Raw genomic sequence first — 20103 nt, forward strand, 5'->3', positions numbered from 1 at the left:
ATTCCCACGGCTGCCAATCCCTTCTGTTCCCATCCACCCCCTACCTCAGGTCTATCTGAAAAATCTATTTTATTTCTTCTTGCCAGGGAGATTCATGAATCCCCGAGTCTTGCTTGTTACTTTGACTCTCTGGGTCTGTGGATTGTGTATGATTATCCTTTACTTTATAGCTAATATCCTCAGAAGTGAGTACATACTATTTTTGTCTTTCTTTTATTGGGTTATCTCACTCAGAATTATTTTTTTTAATTCTATTCTTTTGCCTGCAAATTTCATGATGTATTTTTTAACAGATGGGTAATACTCCATTGTGTAAATATACCACATTTTCTTTACCCATGTCTTGAGGGACATCTAGGTTGTTTCAGTTGCTTGCTCTTATGAATAAAGCTACAATGAACATAGTTGAGCAAGTGTCTTTGTGGTAAGATTGAGGGTCCTTTGGGTATATGCTCAGAAGTGGTATAGCTTGGTCTTGAGGTAGATGGATTCCTGATTTTTCTGAGAAACCACCATACTGATTTCCAAAGTGGCTGTACAAGTTTGCACTCCCACCAGCAGTGGAGTAGTGTGTTCTTTGTTTCACATCTTACCCAGCATGATCAAAAACTTGTTTTTGATCTTAGCCATTCTGACAGGTATAAGATGGATTTTCAGAGTTGTTTTGATTTGCATTTCTCAGATTTCTAAAAACGTTGAACATTTCTTTAAGTGTAGGTGTTTATTAGCAATTTCAGTTTCTTTTGTCGAGAATTCTGTTTAGATCTGTACCTCATTTTTTAATTGGATTATTTTATTTGTTGGTGTCTAGTTTCTTAAGTTCTTTACATATTTTTGAAAATTAGCCCTATCTTAAAGTTTCTATTGCTGTGAAGAGACACTATGACCATGGCAATTCTTATAAAGCAAAGACATTTAATTGAGGTGGCTTCCAGTTTCAGAGGTTTAATCCATTATCATCAGGGTATGACTTGGTGGCATGCAGGCTGGGGAAGAGGTTCTACATCTTGACCCTTAAGCAAAAGGACATTGTGCATAGCTTGAGCATAGGGGACCTTAAATAACACCCCCACAGTGACATACTTTCTCTAACAAGGCCATATCTACTCCAACAAGGCCACACTTCTTAATAGTGCCACTTTCTTTGGAGGCCATTTTCTTTCGAGCCACCATTTTCATCCTTTGGAGGCCATTTTTTTTTCTAGCCCTCTTTCGGATGTGAAGATCTTTTCCTATCCTGTAGACTGCCATTTTGTCCTGTTGTTGGTGTCATTTGTTTTCAGAAGCTTTTCAATTTCATGAGGTCCCTTTTATTAATTGTGGTTGTTAGTACTTTTATTATTGGTGTTCTGTTCAGAAAGTTTTCTCCTGTGCCAAAGCATTCAAAAGCTTTTCATCAATTTCTCTTCTATTGAATTCAATGTATCTGGTTTTATGTTGAGGTCTTTGATCCATTTAGATTTGAGTTTAGTGCAGGATGATAAATATGTCTCATTTACATTTTTATATGTGTGGATATACAGTCAGATCAGCACCATTTGTTAAAGACTCTTTCATTTTCCAATGTATATTTCTGGCTTCTTTATCAAAAAATGGATGTCCATAGGTATGTAGATTTGCTTCTGGGTCTTAGATTCAATTCCATTGATCAACCTCTCTGTTTTTATACCAATACTGTGCAGTTGTTATTATAATAGCTCTCTAGTACAGCTTGAAATCAGGGATGGTGTTACCTCCAGAAGTTCTTTTATTATTCAGGATTGTTTTAGCTATCTTGTTTTGTTTTTCAATATGAAGTTGAATATTGTTCATTATACATATGTCATTTTAATGGGGATTGCACTGAATCTGTAGATTGCTTTTGGTAAGATAGAATCCATATTTCTTAATGGGGTATCATGTGCCTCAGACTGGTCTTGAACTCACTAAAGTTGGAGAATGTCCTTGAATTCAAACCTTCCTACTTTTATCTCCAAGTGTTGGGATTAAAATTGTGTACCACCGCATTATATCTTGAACTAAACTTTTTAGTGCTTTATAATGCTGCCATATGCTCTCTATATTATATGCTACCATTATTTTAGCATGATGATAGCCAAGTGCCGGACTTAGATGTCTTAATTTCCTCAGTTGAATTTTATTTTTCCTTTGTATTCTTTGAATAAATATGGCTGCCATTTACCATAGTTTACTCTCTCTACAGCATGTTCCACATATTGGATTAACCCCTTTGTTATAGCTCAGTCTTTCTTTCTGTTATCAGGTATCCGAACCTGAAGCCACAAAATTTTGTTTGACTGTTATTTCACTAAGTGTGGTGGCTATATATTTCTGATTTCTTATCCATATCCTTATTTACATATAATTCATGTTCATTGTATTTCTATGTTAAGAAAATTATACATATAAATGCATATGTATAAAGTTATCATTAGTATCTGTAAGTTGTTGACTGTAGGCCCCTTATGGATACGAATGTCTACATATTTTGTTATCTCTTGTATATGAAATAGTACAGAATTCATACAAACCTATGCATGCCATTGTTTATACTTTAAATCATCTCTAGAATTCTTACAGTACATAGTATAATTTAAGTCCTATGTAATTAGTTCTTCCTTTGTATTGTTTAGCAATGACAAGGGAAAAGTGTGCATAAGTTTGATACAGATGCAATTTCAGTGAATATTTCTGGTTCAAAGTGGATTGACTCCACATGGAATCCATAGATACAGTGTTCTTTGTATATGCATGTAGTAGTTTGAATAAAAATGGCCCACATACTTGTTGTAAAAGCCTGCTTGTTTGTTCCCGACTGCTCAGCCCCGAAATAATCACACAGAAACCATATTTTGCAATACTGCTTGGCCAATAGCTTAAACGTATTTCTGGCTAACTCATATCTTAATTAATTCATCTCCATTAATCTGTGTATCACCATGAGGCTGTGGCTTACTGGGCAAACTTATGGTGTCTATCTCTGGTGGGGCTACATGGCTTCTTGATTCTGCCTTCTTTTTCCCAGTATTCAGTATAGTCCCCCCACAGCTTAACTAAGTTCTGCCTTGATATACGCCAAAGCAGTTTCTTTATTCCTTAATGGTAATCACAGCAGGCAAAGGAGAATCCCACATCACATAATCTCATTCATTTTAATGATTGGTCGTTAGGGAGTTGTTGTGAGAGCTCGATTCATTTAACCAATGGCATTTGGGGTAACAAGACCTATGGGCATGGTTTGGTTTTCTCTGAATACATGACCAGATAAAACTGAGGGGAGGGTTGTCCAGTCTCTCTCTTGGATGCTTAGAACCAGTGCAAGCAGTGGAGAAGCACTTGGTCCTCTTTACCCTTCGATAGAATGGCAGAACACCAGCAGCTGGGTGAGCAATGGTGTCTATTTTGTTCTGTATTTGTGAGTTTGTTTTTCAATTTTACCCCTTAATAAATTGTTAAATAGATTTTTGTGAGTTATCACTTCACCTGGAACCCAACGTGGTCTGATCCCAAATGACTGAGCTGAGGCCTACTGCCACACATGGCCAACCAGCTCTTTACCAAACAGTCAGGTGTCTCTGTCACTTCTAGAGTTTTAGAAGTTGCTTACAATGCACTTACTGTTTACTCAGGTATTTTAAATCCTTATGGGGTCCATGATGGAGTTGAAGACTAGATAGTTATAATTATAATTTTCCTTCGTTATGATAAAAGATAAATTAGATATAAAACTTTAGACTCATGAAGACAAAATAGACGATAGAATATTTTCCTTAATTTTGTCAAATACAAATAGACTGGATATTGGAACTAATTCTTACTTAGTAACTTTTGTTATATGTAATTTTACAATGTTAAAGTTAAAACCTTACTTTTTAATTAGACAGAAAAGGGGGAATGATGTGGGATGTTCTTCTGTACACTGCAAATATGTGTTGTTTTTATTGGTTAATGAATAAAGATGAAGATGATTTGGCCACTAGCCAAGTAGAATAGAGTGAGGTGAAAAAGCCAAACTGAATAAAGGGAGATGCCAGCAGCTGCCAAAGGATAAAGATATCAGAGCATCATCACATGGTGATACACACATTAATAGAAATGAGTTAATTATATATATAAACATATATATTAGTATATATTATATAAGAACTAGCCAATAATAAGTCTGAGCCATCAGCCAAGCATTTATAATTAATATATAGCCTCTGAGTGATTATTTTGTAAGCAACTGTGGAACTGGTGAGCAGGACAGAAAAGCCTCTGGCTACAGGGAGTGGCACTACTTGAGAGGGATTAGGAGGTGTGACCTTGTAGTAGGTGTGGCCTTGTTGGAGGAAGTATGTCACTGGGGGTAAACTTTGAGGTTTCAGAAGCCCATGCAAGGCTCAGAGTCTTTCTCTTCCTGCTGCGGGAAGATCTGAATGTAGAATTTTCAGTTATTTCTTCACCACCATGTTTGCCTGTGTGCTTCCATGGTTCCTGGCATGAATGGATAATGGACTATACCTTTGTCTTCGTTAGGGTTTCTATTGCTATGAAAAGACACCGTGATCACAGTAATTATTACAAAGGAAAGCATTTAATTAGGGTGACTTGTTTACAGTTCAGAGGTTCAGTGCATTATCATCATGGTGGGACATGTCAGGAAGCAGGCAGATATGGTCCTGGAGAAGTAGCTGAGAGTCCTACCCCTTGCAGGCAAAAGGAAGTGGTCTGACACTAGGTGGTATCTTGAACATGTATGAGACTTCAAAGCCTATCTCCACAGTGATACACTTCCTCCAGCAAGACCACATCTCCTAATAGTGCCACTCCCTTTGCATAGGGCATTTTCCACATTCCACTCCCTGGGCCCCAAAGGCTTGGACTCATATCATAATGCAAAATGCGTTCACTCCAACCTCAAAAGTCCACAAAGTGTGTAACACTCTCAAACTTATTTAAAGTCTAAAGTTCTAAGTCTCTTCTGAGATTCATAAAATCTCTTAACTCTAATCACCTGTAAAATCAAAATCAAAAAGCCGATCTCATACTTCTAACATATAATGGACATAGGATATACATGACCATTCTAAGACACAGGAAAGGGAGCATAAGTGAGGAAATACTGAACCATAGCAAGACTGAAAACCAGCTGGGCAAACTCCAAACTCTCCATTTCCATGTCTGTTGTCAAAAATGCGCTCCGGATCTCCAACTCCTTTCAGCTTTGTTGACTATAATGCATTTCTTTCCCTTGGGCTGGTTCCACTCTCTGTTAGCAGCTGTCCTTGGCAGGTAACCCATGACTCTGGCATTTCTAGTATCTTGAGGTTTCCAAGACAATCCAGGCTTCACCTTCATAGCTTCATGAAATGGCCCCATGGGCCTTCATTCAGGGACACCTCTGACACATGCCTGGACAGCTTTCCTTAGGCATGGAAGCAAATACCATAACTCCTTTCTTCTATCCTTGATTCCAAAACCAGAACCATGTGTTTCAAGCTTCCAATTTCTGCTGTTTGCTGGGGCTAAAATATGGCCACCTCATTCAATTACATCTTCACCAGCTTTCTGTTTTCCATGATTTTCTTCATGGCCTAAGCTTCTAAGTTCTAAGTTCTAGAACTTGCTCTGTAGACCAGGCTGTCCTCATAGTCAGGGATCTGCCAGCCTCTGCCTTCCGAGTGCTGGGATTAAAGGTGTGTGCCAACATCCCTGGCTCTAATCTTTTCTTTAATTTTTTTCATATGTTGGAAACTTCGCTGGGGGGTGTTGTTGTACTGAGGTCACCGTTCCTTTTATCGCACTTATTAATCTGTTTATCTCCTTGAACACATCCTACTTTTTGGTACTCCTTTTCTCCTTAAATTTTACATTTGGTAATTTACCCTGCTCAGCTTGCTCCTTTTCATTATAAATCTTCATTAGAGTTAAACCTAGTAACTACATAACAGAGTCTATCCTAGGCCATTTTGAGATTTTTCCTTGCCAGTAAAATTAATCTGAAACTCTTCACTTTAGCCTTAGGCAGACTTAGGCAAAAGGCAGCCACGTTCTTCACCAAAATATCTGCAGAATGATCTCTAGGCCACATATTAATATTCTTCTCCTCTGAAACTTCTTGAGGTAGTCCTCACAGTTGAGGCTGGTTTACCGTTTCAGTGGTTGTAGTGGTTTGAAAAGAAATGGCCCCCAAAGGGAGTGGCATTATTAGGAGGTGTGCCCTTGTTGGAGTAGGTGTGGCCTTGTTGAAGAAATGTGTCACTGTGGAGGCAGGCTTTGAGGACTCATATATGCTCAATATAAGGCCCAGTGGCGGACCACTTCTTGTTTCCTGTAAGATGCAGGACTGACTCTCAGCTATTTCTCCAGCACCATGTCTGCCTGCACACAGCCATGTCCCACCATGATGATAATGAACAGTAAGTGAGCCACCCCAATTAAATGTTTTCCTTTATAAGAGCTGTCCTGGCGTGGTAGCAGGAGAAGATGGCGGTCTCCACAGGAGTTAAAGTTCCTCAGAATTTTTGCTTGTTGGAAGAACTTGATGGACAGAAAGGAGTAGGTGATGGTATGGTTAGCTGGGGCCTTGAAGATGATGAAGACATGACATTTACAAGGTGGACAGGCATGATTATTGGGCCACCAAGGACAAACTATGAAAACAGAATATATAGTCTGAAGGTAGAATGTGGATCTAAATACCCAGAAGCTCCTCCATTCATTAGATTTGTAACAAAAATTAATATGAATGGGATCAATAATTCCAGTAGAATGGTGGATGCACGAAGCATACCAGTATTAGCAAAATGGCAAAATTCCTATAGCATTAAAGTTGTCCTCCAAGAGCTAAGACGTCTAATGATGTCCAAAGAAAATATGAAGCTTCCATGACCCCCAGAAGGACAAACATACAACTGATTTTAGTGGATCTCAAACTTGTCTTAAATCAACAACCTTCTACTCATGTTAGTCTTTATTAAATATCACCATGCAAAATACCCACACATTAAGTAAACATGACCTGGACAGTTGTAAGAATATATTTAATATATGTACACCTATTATGTCTTCAGGTAACAGGAGAAGTGCAGCACGTTTTTTCTTTCTCTTCTTAAAGCACTGTCATTTAAACATGAGCCTGAAGTATTCAAAGTTGAATTCAGGTTTTCAAGACAAGAGCACGGCAAAGGAGTGTCAGACGGCAATAGAAACCCTAAGTCAGGAGTTATTACCAGGGACTTGAGTACTGCTGTGATAGGCCTGAACATGTTTTTGTTTGCAGAACTCAGACTTTGGTTCTTTGCGTGGAATAAGCCCTGCTTAATGGAACATACTCGTAGGAGTATGGAAGAGAGCCCCAATTAAATGCTTTGTTTTCTAAGAGTTGCTATGGTCATGATGTCTCTTCACAGTCACTAAGGCAACACATACATATTTGGAGAGAGCAAAAGAGACTTGTATGTCAGTATGCTTTCTAGCAATGTAAAATATGAACTAGGGAGTGTTATAATGCACCATGTGTAATATTGGACTGGACAGTGAACAGGGAGATGAGAGAAGGACGTATAAAGGGGGTTTTAGAGAAAATTGACACTTTGAATGTAGATAGTGGATATTAGTATTGTTTCAAATTAAAACATCAGTTCTGATTTTATTATTATTTTACTATTATTATTTTATTATTTGATTATTATTTCTGTACTGTTATTCAAAAGAATATGTTTTCTGAGAAATGCACACTAAAATATTTAGGAGGAAAGTGATTATAATGTCTGCAATACATTATCAAGAAAAAACTATTTGTTGTGGATATGATAGCACATGCATATAATCGCAGAATTTAAGAATCTGAGATTTGGCCTATGATCTTGAAATTATGCTATGCTCTATAGTAATACTTTGTGTCCAGTGGAATATGGCAGTGCATGTGTATAATCCCAGTACGTGAAGATAGAAGCAGGAGAATCACAGGTTCAAGATCATTGTTGACTATATAGCTTATATAGGCAAATCCGGCATACATGAGACTGTCTAAAAAAATCCCCCCCCAAAAAACAAAATAATTCTATATGTTTACATGTTCATATGTACTACACAGAGAAAATGAAGAAACTGTATATTTTTTATATAATGTTAAAGGGCACAGTAGGAATTCTTTGGCTATTTCTTAACTTTCATGTAAATTTGAAATATTAGAAACTACAGCCATATTCTTTATATTGTCAACTTTTCAGTTTACCTTGAAGAAGTGATTTAGATAAAATTAGATTTTAAATGTTTTCCTTTCAAAATCATTGCTTCAAAATTTTAGTTTTTGAACTTAGCTGATGCACCAAATTCACCTGTATTTATGAATCCATTTCATCATCAGTATCTGACATCATCAGTCTGTTTTTACTGTTCATCCTCTTTAGTTGTAAGTAAACCATTTCTAGTTCAAGTTCAAATATACTCTTTGATTCTTTGAAGCTTCCTGGTGAAGGCTCAGTTGTTAATGCTACTGAACAATTTACTTTTTTATTATTTCTTTTATTTTTGAGATTGCAATATAATTAAAAACATTTATTCCTTCCCTCCAAACCCTTCCACATACCCCACTTAGTCTCTTTTAAAATCGTGGCTTCTTGTTTCATTCATTAATTGTTGTTATGTGCATATATGTATATACATGTATAGTCCTTGAACTAAGCTGCTCAGTCTGTATGGTGCTACTCATATATTTGCTCTCAGGGCTGACCAGTTGGTATTGGATAACCAACTGATGTGCTATTCCCTGGGGAAGACGATTTCTCCTGCTCTCAACATTCCATAGTTGCCTGTAGTTATTTGGGTAGGTTGGGACTTGTGACTTTTATCCTGTTCACTTTCACATGTCTGTTGCTGTTGTCCTTGTTCAGTTCATGTGTAGGCATTCATGTTGGTAAGACTTGATGGGTGTAGCTTTTGACATTACTAGGTGAAACAATCAAAATAAACTTTCTGATATTCTGGCTCTTAACAATGTGTCTGTCCCTTCGTCCCCCATGATCCTTAGGTGCAGGACTTATGGTTGTAAATGAATCCATGGGAAGTCGGCCCCCAAATTCTGCATGTTGATTGGTTGTGGTCTTCTGTAATGGTCTCCATCTGTTGCAAATACAATTTTCTTTGATGATGGATGGGAACTCCACTTATCTGTGGATATAAGGACAAATATCTGAAATGTAGTTAAGGGTTATTGGTTTAATAAAACGGTGGTTGCAAATTCTCCAAGTTTCATGACTTCACTAGCTCTAGTTTTCACTACTGGGCATGATTTATTTATTCTATTATTATTATTATTATTATTATTATTATTATTATTATTATTAAAAATTCCCACCTCCTCCCCTCCTCCTATTTCCCTCCTCTCCCCCTTCTCCTCCCCCTCCCTCTCCAGTCCAAAGAACAGTCAGGGTTCCCTGCCTTGTGGGAAGTCCAAGGTCCTCCCCCCTCCATCCAGGTCTAGGAAGGTGAACATCCAAACAGACTATGCTCCCACAAAGCCAGTACATGCAGTAGAATCAAAACCCAGTGCCATTGTCCTTAGCTTCTCAGTCAGCCCTCATTGTCTGCCACGTTCAGAGAGTCCGGTTTGATCACATGCTCCATCAGTCCCAGTCCAGCTGGCCTTGGTGAGCTCCCATTAGATCAGCCCCACTGTTTCAGTGGTTGGGCACACACCTCGCGGTCCTGACTTCCTTGCTCATCTTCTCCCTCCTTCTGCTCCTCATTTGGACATTGGAAGCTCAGTCCAGTGCTCCAATGTGGGTCTCTGTCTCTATCTCCATCCATCGCCAGATGAAGGTTCTATGGTGATATGCAAGATATTCATCAGTGTGGCTATAGGATAGGGCCAGTTTAGACACCCTCTCTTCAGCTGCCCAAGGAACAAGCTGGGGACAGCTCCTTGGACACCTGGCAACCCCTCTAGAGTCAAGTCTCTTGCCAACCCTAAAATGGCTCCCTTAATTAAGATATATACTTCCCTGCTCCCATATCCACCCTTGTGCAACCACTTTGGAAATCTGTGACAGTTTCTCAGGAAATTCGGGATCAACCTACCCCAGGATCCAGCAATACCACTCTTGGGAATATACCCAAGAGATGCCCTATCATACTACAAAAGCATTTGTTCAACTATGTTCATAGCAGCATTATTTGTAATAGCCAGAACCTGGAAACAACCTAGATGCCCCTCAATGGAAGAATGGATAAAGAAAGTGTGGAATATATACACATTAGAGTACTACTCAGAGGTGAAAAAGAATGACATCTTGAATTTTGCATGCAAATGGATTTATGACTTTCTCTGTTGTGTTATTCCAATAACTTTATGGAAATGTTACCATGTTGTAACTTGGCATTTAAGGTAACAAAAATTGATATTCTTGGTCTGTGGCCATTGATATTACACTCCAGAATAAACTATTTTTTATTTCTTTTGAAGTGAGAGCTGTGTTTTTGCATCGACACATCCATGATAAGCACTTGAGCTGTCTCTACCTTTCAGTGCTTGTTACTAGTGTGTGTGTGTGTACTCGTTTGCATCCCAGTTTCACTTCATGAAAATTTGATTATTACATGGGTGCTGTATAGGTGTGAGATATATGTTTCCATTTGTGTGAGTGTGCACATGGATGTCAGAAGAGGATGCCCAGTGTCCTTCTCTGTCACTCTACCTTATTCCAATTCTCTCATTGAACTTGGAGCTAGGCTTCCAGACAACAAGGTTCAGAAGTCCTCCTGTGTCCATCCACTGCCCACAGTTTTGGGATTACAGACACATATGTTTACGCCCAGCTTTTATGTGGCTTCTGGAGCTTTGAACTAAGGTTCTCATGCTTTTGAGGCAAGCATTCTTACCTGCTTAGCTCTCCTCCCCCTTTTCACTATATATCTAGGAATTAAATTGCAGGGTCACATGTTAACTTGGTATTTTGCTTTTTAAAGGACTTGTTAGTGCTTTGCATAGGAGCCGAACAATTTTATGTCTATGATTTTGTGCATCTTTTTATGTGCTTGATAACTATTAGCATATCTTCTCTCCACTTGTAACATGAAGGGACAGGCCTGCTTGTTGGGGTTCCTGTCCCGCCCAGTTCCCCACAACTGTTTAGCCCCAAATAAAATCACACATAGGTCTCCATAAATTATAAGCTGATTGGCCCATTAGCTCTAGCCTCTCACTGGCTAACTCTCACATCTTGATTAAACCATTTTTCTGATCTATGTTAGCCATGCGGCTCAGTACCTTTTTTCAGTGGGGCAGATGACATCCTGCTACTTAGGTAGTCTGAGCAGGAGTGGGAGGAATCAACTTCCTCCTTCCCAGAATTCTCCTGTTCTCATTTCATCATTTCTGCTTACTGTCTGGTTTTCCCACCTACATTTTCTACCTGGCCAATCAGCATTTATTTATAACATGATTGACAGAATACAAACAATTCTCCCGCACCACTTCCCCGTCTTGAGCCGCATGGCTAACATAGATCAGAAAAAATGGGTTAATCAAGATGTGAGAGTTAGCCGGTGAGAGGCTAGAGCTAATGGGCCAATCAGTTTATAATTTATGGAGACCTATGTGTGATTTTTCTCTGGGACTAAACAGCTGGGGGGTACCGGGCAGGACAGAAAACCCCAGCAAGCAGGCCCCCCTTCATGTTACATCCACTCTCCAAGTTTAGATTTTTTTCAACAGGAATTTAAGCAGTGGGCATATATGAAAGACTATGATGGTAAGAAAAGTTCTATTTGTAGAGAAATCTGAACCTTCAGGTTAATGGCTTCATACTACTGTGAATAATATATCTGATTGTTAATTTAATGCACACTGCTTAAAACTTTGGCAAACAGCTCATGAATTGTTCTGAGCCATGTTCATTAGAATCTGCCACTCAAAATATAATGATAGTTATTTTGACTATTTACAAGGGATTTGGAAAGGTTAATCTATGTAGCGATATTTTTGATGAATCAATTATTTAAATTGTATGAATTTGAATTCTGAAGCTGCAGGTGCCAGGAGTTAGTTATTTTCTGGAGTGATTTTGGCAGAACCTTTAGCATACAGTTCTCAACTATGGCTTTGTTATTCTTCACAATGGTTTTCCTAAATTTGAGGAATGTGCCAAGTAGCTGCAGGGCCTCATTATGCCTTTCATGGGTGTTTGGGACTTTTTGTGTTCTATTACAATTATTCCTCTATAAAAAATAGTCAAATATCTTCCAGAAACATTAAAAATTTGAATCTGAAACATTCATTTAGATATGATTCTTATATAAGCTATTCCTATATTATATAATTCCTATATTATATAAGTGTATTCCTATTTTATTTGGATTTTAAAAAGAAATTAGCACATTACAGGAAGACTATAAAAAGTATCATATGACCTAGATAGTGTACCTACTATGTGTAGTGGATTTTAGTTCTACATTTCTACTTATTATCTCATCATACTGTGTATTCTTCTGAGAGTTTTATCTTTGCTAAGTAAATTCTTAAGAATAAGGTGCTCCTTACAATGATTTTTGTGATGTCTATTTTATATGATGTGATCTAAATGAATTAACCTGTTTTCCTTCATTCCATCAGAGAGCCAAGGCTTTTTTAAGGTCCTAGGTTACTCCATTTTATTTTCATTTTCCTTCTTACATATGGACCATTACTGATTAATCTCTTATGTGCTGGAACAACCTTGGTCTAGACCTTTAATTTGGTTAAACAGTTTTTGGGTAAATCTGGGAATGAATGGTTACTTCTTTAATCATTTGGTTTCTAGTGATAGCACTGGTAAACATAATAACCCCTGTAGGCTAAAAAAATAAAATAGCCACTATTCCAAACACAGCTATAGACAGTGTGGGCAAGGAGAACAGACCAGATTTGACGACTTAGTGGCTAATTCTTTATTTTTCATCTGTGTTGGGCAAGTTTAATATTCTTTCTGTGTTTTTTTGTTCCAGTTTTTAAAAATTACTTAGTTTTAGTTAATGTACTTGTTAGTTTTTTTCCTTTTTCTTTATTCTTCTCTCATATATTACATTCCAACCATAGTTTCCCCTCTTTCCTCTCTTTCCAGTCCCTCCTACCACCTCCACTCTTCCTCAGATCCACTCCTCCTCTGTTTTCCTTCAGAAAAGGGCAGGCCTCCCAGGGATATGAACCAAACATGGCATAACAAGCTTTAATAAGACTAGGCAGAAACCCTTGTATCAAGGCTGGATGAGAAATCCCAATAGGAAGAAAAGAATCTCAAAAGCAGGCAAAGAAGTCAGACATACTCCCACTGTTCGGATACAAAACCCCTGAGCTAAACAGCTACAGCATATGTGCAGGAGCCCTAGTGCAGACCCACGCAGGTTCTGTGATTGTCACTTCAGTCTCTGTGAGCCTCTAGGAGCCCCAGTTAGTTGATTTTGTGGGTCTTATTTTCCTGATGTTCTCGACCCCTCTGGCTCCTACTTCTCTGGGGTTCTCTGAGCTCTGCCTAATGTCTGGCTGTGGGTCTCTGTAGCTGCTCCCGTCAGCTGCTGCAGGAAGCCTCTCTGATGGCAGTTGGGCCAGGCACAGACCCAATGAATAAAGCAGAATCATTTCATTAATTTTTTAAAATATTTTTGGGCCAGTTTTGTATTTGGTTCTTTCCTATGTCTCTGGGCTGTCCTTCATCTGGTTCCTGGCCCTCCAGCCAGTGTCAGGTATGGGCTCCCTCTCATGGAGTGGGCCTCAAGCTAGACCAGTCATTGATTGGCCACTCCCACAAGCTCCGAACCGCTGCTGCCCCAGCACAACTTGCATGCAGAGCAGGTTGTGGGTTGTAGGTTTTGGCTGGGTTGGTGTCTAGTCCCACCCACCCCTGGCAGTCTTGCCTGGTTACAGACGGCCAGTTCAGGCGCCATGTCCTCCATTTACTAGGAGTACTGGTTAGTTTTATTGTCAGCTTAGCACGAACTGGGGAACCTCAACTGAGGATTGACCTAGGTAGACATGTCTGTGGCACACTTTCTTGATTGCCACTAGGTGTGTAGGGCCCAGCCCAGTGTGACAGGCAGTATTCTTAGGGAGATGGGCCTAGGCTGTAGAAGAAAGATATCTGAGCATGAGGTAGAGTAAGCAAGTTAGCAAGCTGCATTGCTCTATGGTTTCTGCTTTCTCACTTGCTTTGGTTTCTGTCCTGGCGACCCTCAGTAATGGACTGTGGCCTGGAAGTATAAGCCAAATAAATCCTTCCTTCCCTCAAATTGCTGTTAGTGAGAGTGTTTTTTTTTAATCACAGAAACCAAAAGCAAGCTAGAACAGTTAACATGCAAAATAATAGGGTTCTTCATGAGATTTTCATACTTGATGTCATTTTAATTGCTCATTTTATCCCATTACTGTTTTTTTCTTTGTCCCTTCCACTGTTCTTCCTTTCTCCCTTCAAATAGTACTCCTAAATGTGAGAGAAAACATATACGGTTTGTCTTTATCCCGCATTACCTTCTCATTTCCTCTTTCTCAGCCTTCTCTCTCCAGAGAGTCCCTTTTCTGCTTTCATGGTATGTGTGCCACACGTAAGAGAAAACATGTTTACTCAAGTAGGGCGTATTTCACTTAACATGATTGGAAGTTCCACCCATTTCCCTGCAAGCAATGTAATTCCAGTCTTCTTGTTTTATATTAACTTCGCAAATCTCATTGCATGTCCTTATCTTCCATCATTGGCGTTTTTGAATCAGTGACTTTCCTGCCTCCCATCCCATCGAGTGTCTCCTGGCAATCTCCTTTAAAATCTTCCTCTTTATTCAAGCTATAGTCATAGTCCTAATCCTTTCATCTTTCTTGCCAAGCATAGAGAAAACAGGTCTTTGGATTTCCTTGCTGAGGAGTGATGCTCAAGTCATAAGCATAAGAGCTCACTTAGATAACGAGTTGCTTAGAAATCTCTGGTTCCAGGAACGTGCACCACGAATTGTATTTATAGACATTAACATTTTAGATAGTCATGGAGTTTAATCAAATTGATTTTTAGCTTAGGGGTGGTAATTTGCCAACTCTGAACATAAGTAGGAATTATCAAAACATGTATAAATCCCAGAATCATAATTGGACTAATGAAAGAAAGTTTCAGAAGGATTTATATGTTGTATTACCATTTGGGGACAGTTTAAAGATCTGAAATAAACAAAATATTGTGCATGCATGTGCGGTGCACCTCACGAATCATCAGTACTGAATTCCTGGACCTATTGATAGGGACTCTCTCTGAGTGGAAGGGAGTCGGTCCCTAGACTGCATCACTTTAATTATAGTAGTTAACTTCTTTAAGTTTATGATTAAACATATATCATTTAACAGAATGATCTGGCAGAAATAGGTTATGAAGTTATCTTTAGCTGGGTGCCTTTAAGAAAGGTTTTCTCTTTATACTTGAAATATTTTACAGATTAATAAGACACCTTATTATCATAAGTCAAACAAAACATATTTGTAGATTGAATCTGATTAAGATACCATCTTTACCACCTTGCTAGCATTCTGTGTGGTAGAAAATGAGGTGTCTTTATGTCAACAAGTTGGAATCTATTCCATATGCATCTGGAGGCTGTTAATGCAATAGCAGTTCAGGATGAGTTGATCTGGATTTTAACCAACATGTAAGCTGGTTTTCATCAACCTTTATATGTTTACTTCCCTTTGCAAAGTCATTGCATAACTTCTTGACAGTATATACACATTACAGTTACTTCTCTATGACCCTGTCTTCTATCATACTTAAATTAAGTTTTTCTATTCCCCTCGTGGCTTCATGGACTCATATACAGACTCAGCTTGTTCTGATTAGATCTAATTATTTCATAATCCAATTGACCACTTCTATTCATCATAGAAGGCTGTTCTCAGATTTGCCGCTGGCTATCTCGATACTATGTTAGGAACCTTGGAAAGCATTATGCCTTTCTAATAAATAATATGATGTTCCATAATCATTGTCTGTCTTGTGCCAAGATCAAGGCTGTCATGCTTTTCGGTTAACCTTGAACCCACTTAGTTATGAATTATGAAATGATTCATGTATTGAACCTCCACAGGGCAGAGATTTTATTTGACTTACTATATATTTTTAGCTTCTTGAAATAGTGCCTGGAACAGAATAACTACTACATATGTGGTGAGTAAATGTATCATTAATGATGTTCTTCTCAGTGGACACAATTTTAACTGTGGTCTCTAGGGGATATGGAGCTAGTCTTGATGCAGTTTGGATGCCACAGTTGGAGAGGGAAATGTTCAGAATTCTGAGCTAGTGATTAATGAACTTGGAGTTTCACCCTAGTTTTCTTCTTTAATTATAATTTGATTTTTTTGATTTCCCAATGATTCTGTCTTATTTTTTTTCAAATTTTGAATGCTTAAATGCCAACTTGTAGTTCCATTCAAAAATGGAACTATAATTTAATAATAACTCTCTGTGTATCTGTGCAAACATCTTTCATATTTAATTCCTATATCTGTGCTTTGTCATTTCAGTGTTGATTTTAGCACATTACACGCAATCATCATTGCCTATACTAGAACATGCTTAGTTAGTTGAATTTCCAAAAGATTAAAAAGAAATTGTATTTCTTCTTCACCAAATTCCTGAAAATATGTCTCTTATGTACCTTGAAGGTCTCCAGATCTCCTTCAGGTTTGGTAAATAGAGAAACTAGCAAGACATAGCACACAGTTATTCTCGTGGCTGTAATTTATTATGGTCAAAAGACAAAGGAAAATTAGAAAAGAGGAAACATGTATGTGGTAGAATCCAGAAGAAGAAAAGGCACAAGCTTCCAGGAACCTTCTTCTAGGAGAGGTTCCCAAGACCCAGACAGTTCCTCTAGTATTGGTTGTGATAGACACATACTGTTTTCACATGCTTTCCATGGTTTGCTAGCCAGAAACTGATTTGCTAAGTCTTTTATCAGGGCAGGCTGTAAAAGCTACTTCTGCCCAGCACATGCACAAACTATACAGCCTCAAAATAAAAGCAGGTCCTCAGCATAAACTGTACTGTACAAGAAACCCAGAAACAGTAAAGGAGCCACTTTATAGATTCTAACAATGTCAGGGACTCTTGCAAATTCCGAGTTCCCAGGGCCCATTTTGCAAGGAAACCTTCCTTAGAACAATGGTCTCTGGCCTGCTTTGTTTGCCTAAGTGGTTACCCCCGTAGAATGAAGCTACATTAACATGTTGCTTGTCTCCAGGAAAATAACCTTCTAACTACACTGAAATTTTCATAAAATAAAGTAATACTAAGCAATTCTGTCATGTTGTAACTCTGTCCAGGGTTGTGTTCTTATGCTGTCAAAATTATATATCTGGAAGTTATTATTACCTTCTAATAGCTATTGATAAAAAGTAATTCTCTTGCCATCATTTTCCTTTCAGATAGTCTCAGTGTGACTTGCACTGGCTCATCTCTTACCCTTTCTGCTAGTGATTACACCCTCTCCTAGCCATTTGGTCTCACCTGTGGATGGGCCTTTGTTACCATTTTTCATAGCTGAAGAAATTCACTTTTATTTTGTTGTTACTTGGTATGTTTTTATGATCCTCTGCAGCCTAACCATCTTCAGTTCTCTTCCTTTATCACGGAGTATGGCTGAAATGCTTGCTCTGATATCTTTGCTCTAGAGCTTCATTCCGATCTACTTCATATTCCACCATAGACGCTGCTATAAATATTAGCATATGATTTTTTTTTTTTGGTTTTTCGAGACCTGGAGGGATGGCTCAGCCATTAAAGGCTAGGCTCACAACCAAAAATATAGCATATGATTTTTAAAGTTCCTATTGATAGCAGAGTTGGTTAGTTTGCCATCCTTGCAGTTAGGTCATGTGTGAGAACTAAGGTATCACATCAAAGAATATTAAAATATCTATTGCTAGCCAAGCATAGTGGCACACCTTTACTCCCGGCACGTGGGAGGCAGAGGCAGGCAGGTCTCTGAGTTTGAGGCCAGTCTGGTCTGCATAGGGAGTTCTGGGATAGCCAGGACCATATAGAGAAATCATGTCTCAAAATCAAAGAAAAATCAAATAAAAACAATTATCTTCTTATTTACTGAGGTAGACTTGAAAGTTCCAGAATTTTTCTGAAGAGCACAGATTTCCTTAGTAAAAGAGATCTTCCAAATTTTAATCCAGAGCAAAGAAACTTATCTGTAAGTGAATTTCATAAAAAGAAAGTTTGTTCCATGTTGAGTCTTCAAAAGATAAGAGAACACAGAGTTATCCACTCACAAATTCGGAGAAACTAAGCAATTTAAATTTGATATAACAAAAAGATCATTGCAAGAGAATAGATACTAAGGGCAGTGACAAACTCATTCCGAGTTCTGAAAATTGTTCCATTTAACCACTATTATTTTGAATACACACACACACGCACACACACACACACACACAAAGGGAGATAGATTATAATTACACAATTCCCCCTTCTCTTTGCTGCTATAATCCTTCCCATTTATCTCTTTGCTCTCTTTCGAATTAAGAACCTCTTACTTATTGTTACACACATGCATATCTACCCAGACACACACACACATACACACACACACACAACCAAATATGTAAGATAAACCTTCTCAGTCTTTATCATGTTGCATGTATGTGTGTTTTCGGGGCTGATCGTTTGGTATTGGAAAGCAGCTAGTGTTCTCGTCCCACTTCCAGCCTTCCTTAGTTCTTTGGCTAGGGTTAAGGCCTCCTGATTGTCCCGTCTTCCATTTACATGACTCCTGTGCCATCCTTGTTCAAGTCTTACTTAGGTAGCTGTGTAGTTAAGAGTTGATGGGTGCAGCTGCCCTGATATTTCAAGGAGATGAATTTTCATAGCAGACGTCCTGTTCCTTTAGCTCTTATAATTGATTCACCTTCCTCTCCCAAACCGATCCTTGAGTCTTAGGTGTAGGAGTTGTGTTGTAGACGTGTCATTTAGGGGTGAGCTGCCCAGTTCTGCATTTTGATTGATTGTGGTTTCTGTAATGGTCTCCATCTGTTGCAAAGAGAATTTTTCTTGATGACGGGTGAGAACCAATACTTTTCTGTGGGTATAAGGACAAATATTTAGAAAGGCAGGGACTAGGCTAGTTTAGTAAAGTGGTAATTGTAGGTTCTCCTCCAAGGTCCGTGACTTTACCAATCTTGGGTAGTTGACCAGGTTTCTGCTAACAGGTATGATGTCCCTCTTGTTAAATAGGTCTTGAATTTTAGAGAGCTGTTGCTTACCACCAAGGTATACTTGCCACTGTTGCAAAGTTAATTATCCTGACATGCTGGACAGTGTTGTAGGTCATAGACACAATACCTGGGTAATACTATTAGTTGTTTCCTTCCTTTGGAAGCATGCATGGTTCCTTCTTGGACCATAAAAGCATATACAGGAAAGAGGCTTTTAGGACAAATCCATTCCTGGTCTTCTGAGTCTTGTGTATGAAGTACATGGTACCTTTATCAATAGGTCATTACCTTTCACCTCTGGAGACAGTTCACCAATCACAGCAGCGATAGCATTTTCTGTTTTGGGAATCTCATGGAAATCTCAAAAGAGGTCTTTTTTTAATTTATTTATTGATTAAAGATTTCTGTCTCTTCCCCACCACCGTCTCCCCTTTCCCTCCCCCTCCCCCAATCAAGTCCCCCTCCCTCGTCAGCCCAAAGAGCAATCAGGGTTCCCTGCCCTGTGGGAAGTCCAAGGACCACCCACCTCCATCCAGGTCTAGTAAGGTGAGCATCCAAACTGCCTAGGCTCCCACAAAGCCAGTATGTGCAGTAGGATCAAAAACCCATTGCCATTGTTCTAGCTGGCCTGGGTCTGAAAAAGCCTGGGGTAAAACCGGACTCGCTGAACATAGCAGACAATGAGGACTACTGAGAACTCAAGAACAAAAGAGGTCTTCTTATGCCTGGTGTTAGGTTTTTTGTTTTGTTTTGGATAGTCTGTGGCTCTTCGGGGAGCATTGCCATTTAAACTATATTTATTTGTATACAGAGTTTTATATTTGCTAGAGATATTTTAGGTATATAGTTAATAGTCTGATTCCTTATGACTTTTTCTGATACCTAAG

At 38.7% G+C, this 20103-nt stretch overlaps 2 protein-coding genes across 4 annotated transcripts in view; both read left to right on the top strand.

Annotated features, from left to right (window-relative positions):
• Ophn1 (oligophrenin 1) overlaps positions 1–20103 on the top strand; it is a 326280-nt gene that overhangs the window by 229571 nt on the left and 76606 nt on the right. The window lies entirely within an intron of this gene.
• LOC126487082 (ubiquitin-conjugating enzyme E2 variant 2-like) lies at positions 6469–6973 on the top strand. Its single transcript, XM_050119720.1, has 2 exons — positions 6469–6629; positions 6756–6973. Exons 1-2 carry the CDS (start codon positions 6469–6471, stop codon positions 6871–6873), a joined length of 279 nt encoding a protein of 92 aa, XP_049975677.1. The 3' UTR covers positions 6874–6973.

This window comes from Alexandromys fortis, unplaced genomic scaffold (genome assembly GCF_014885135.2).
Source record: "Alexandromys fortis isolate MF-2015 unplaced genomic scaffold, M_Fortis_MF-2015_v1.1 scaffold_155, whole genome shotgun sequence".
NCBI classification, from domain to species: domain Eukaryota; kingdom Metazoa; phylum Chordata; class Mammalia; order Rodentia; family Cricetidae; genus Alexandromys; species Alexandromys fortis.

What these genes read in the sequence shown, in the direction of transcription:
- LOC126487082 (XM_050119720.1), top strand. Translation starts at nt 6,469, where the DNA reads ATGGCGGTCTCCACAGGAGTTAAAGTTCCTCAGAATTTTTGCTTGTTG. An exon ending in ATGATTATTGGGCCACCAAG is followed by an intron (nt 6,630 to 6,755) that starts GACAAACTATGA and finishes TTCCAGTAGAAT; the next exon opens with GGTGGATGCACGAAGCATAC.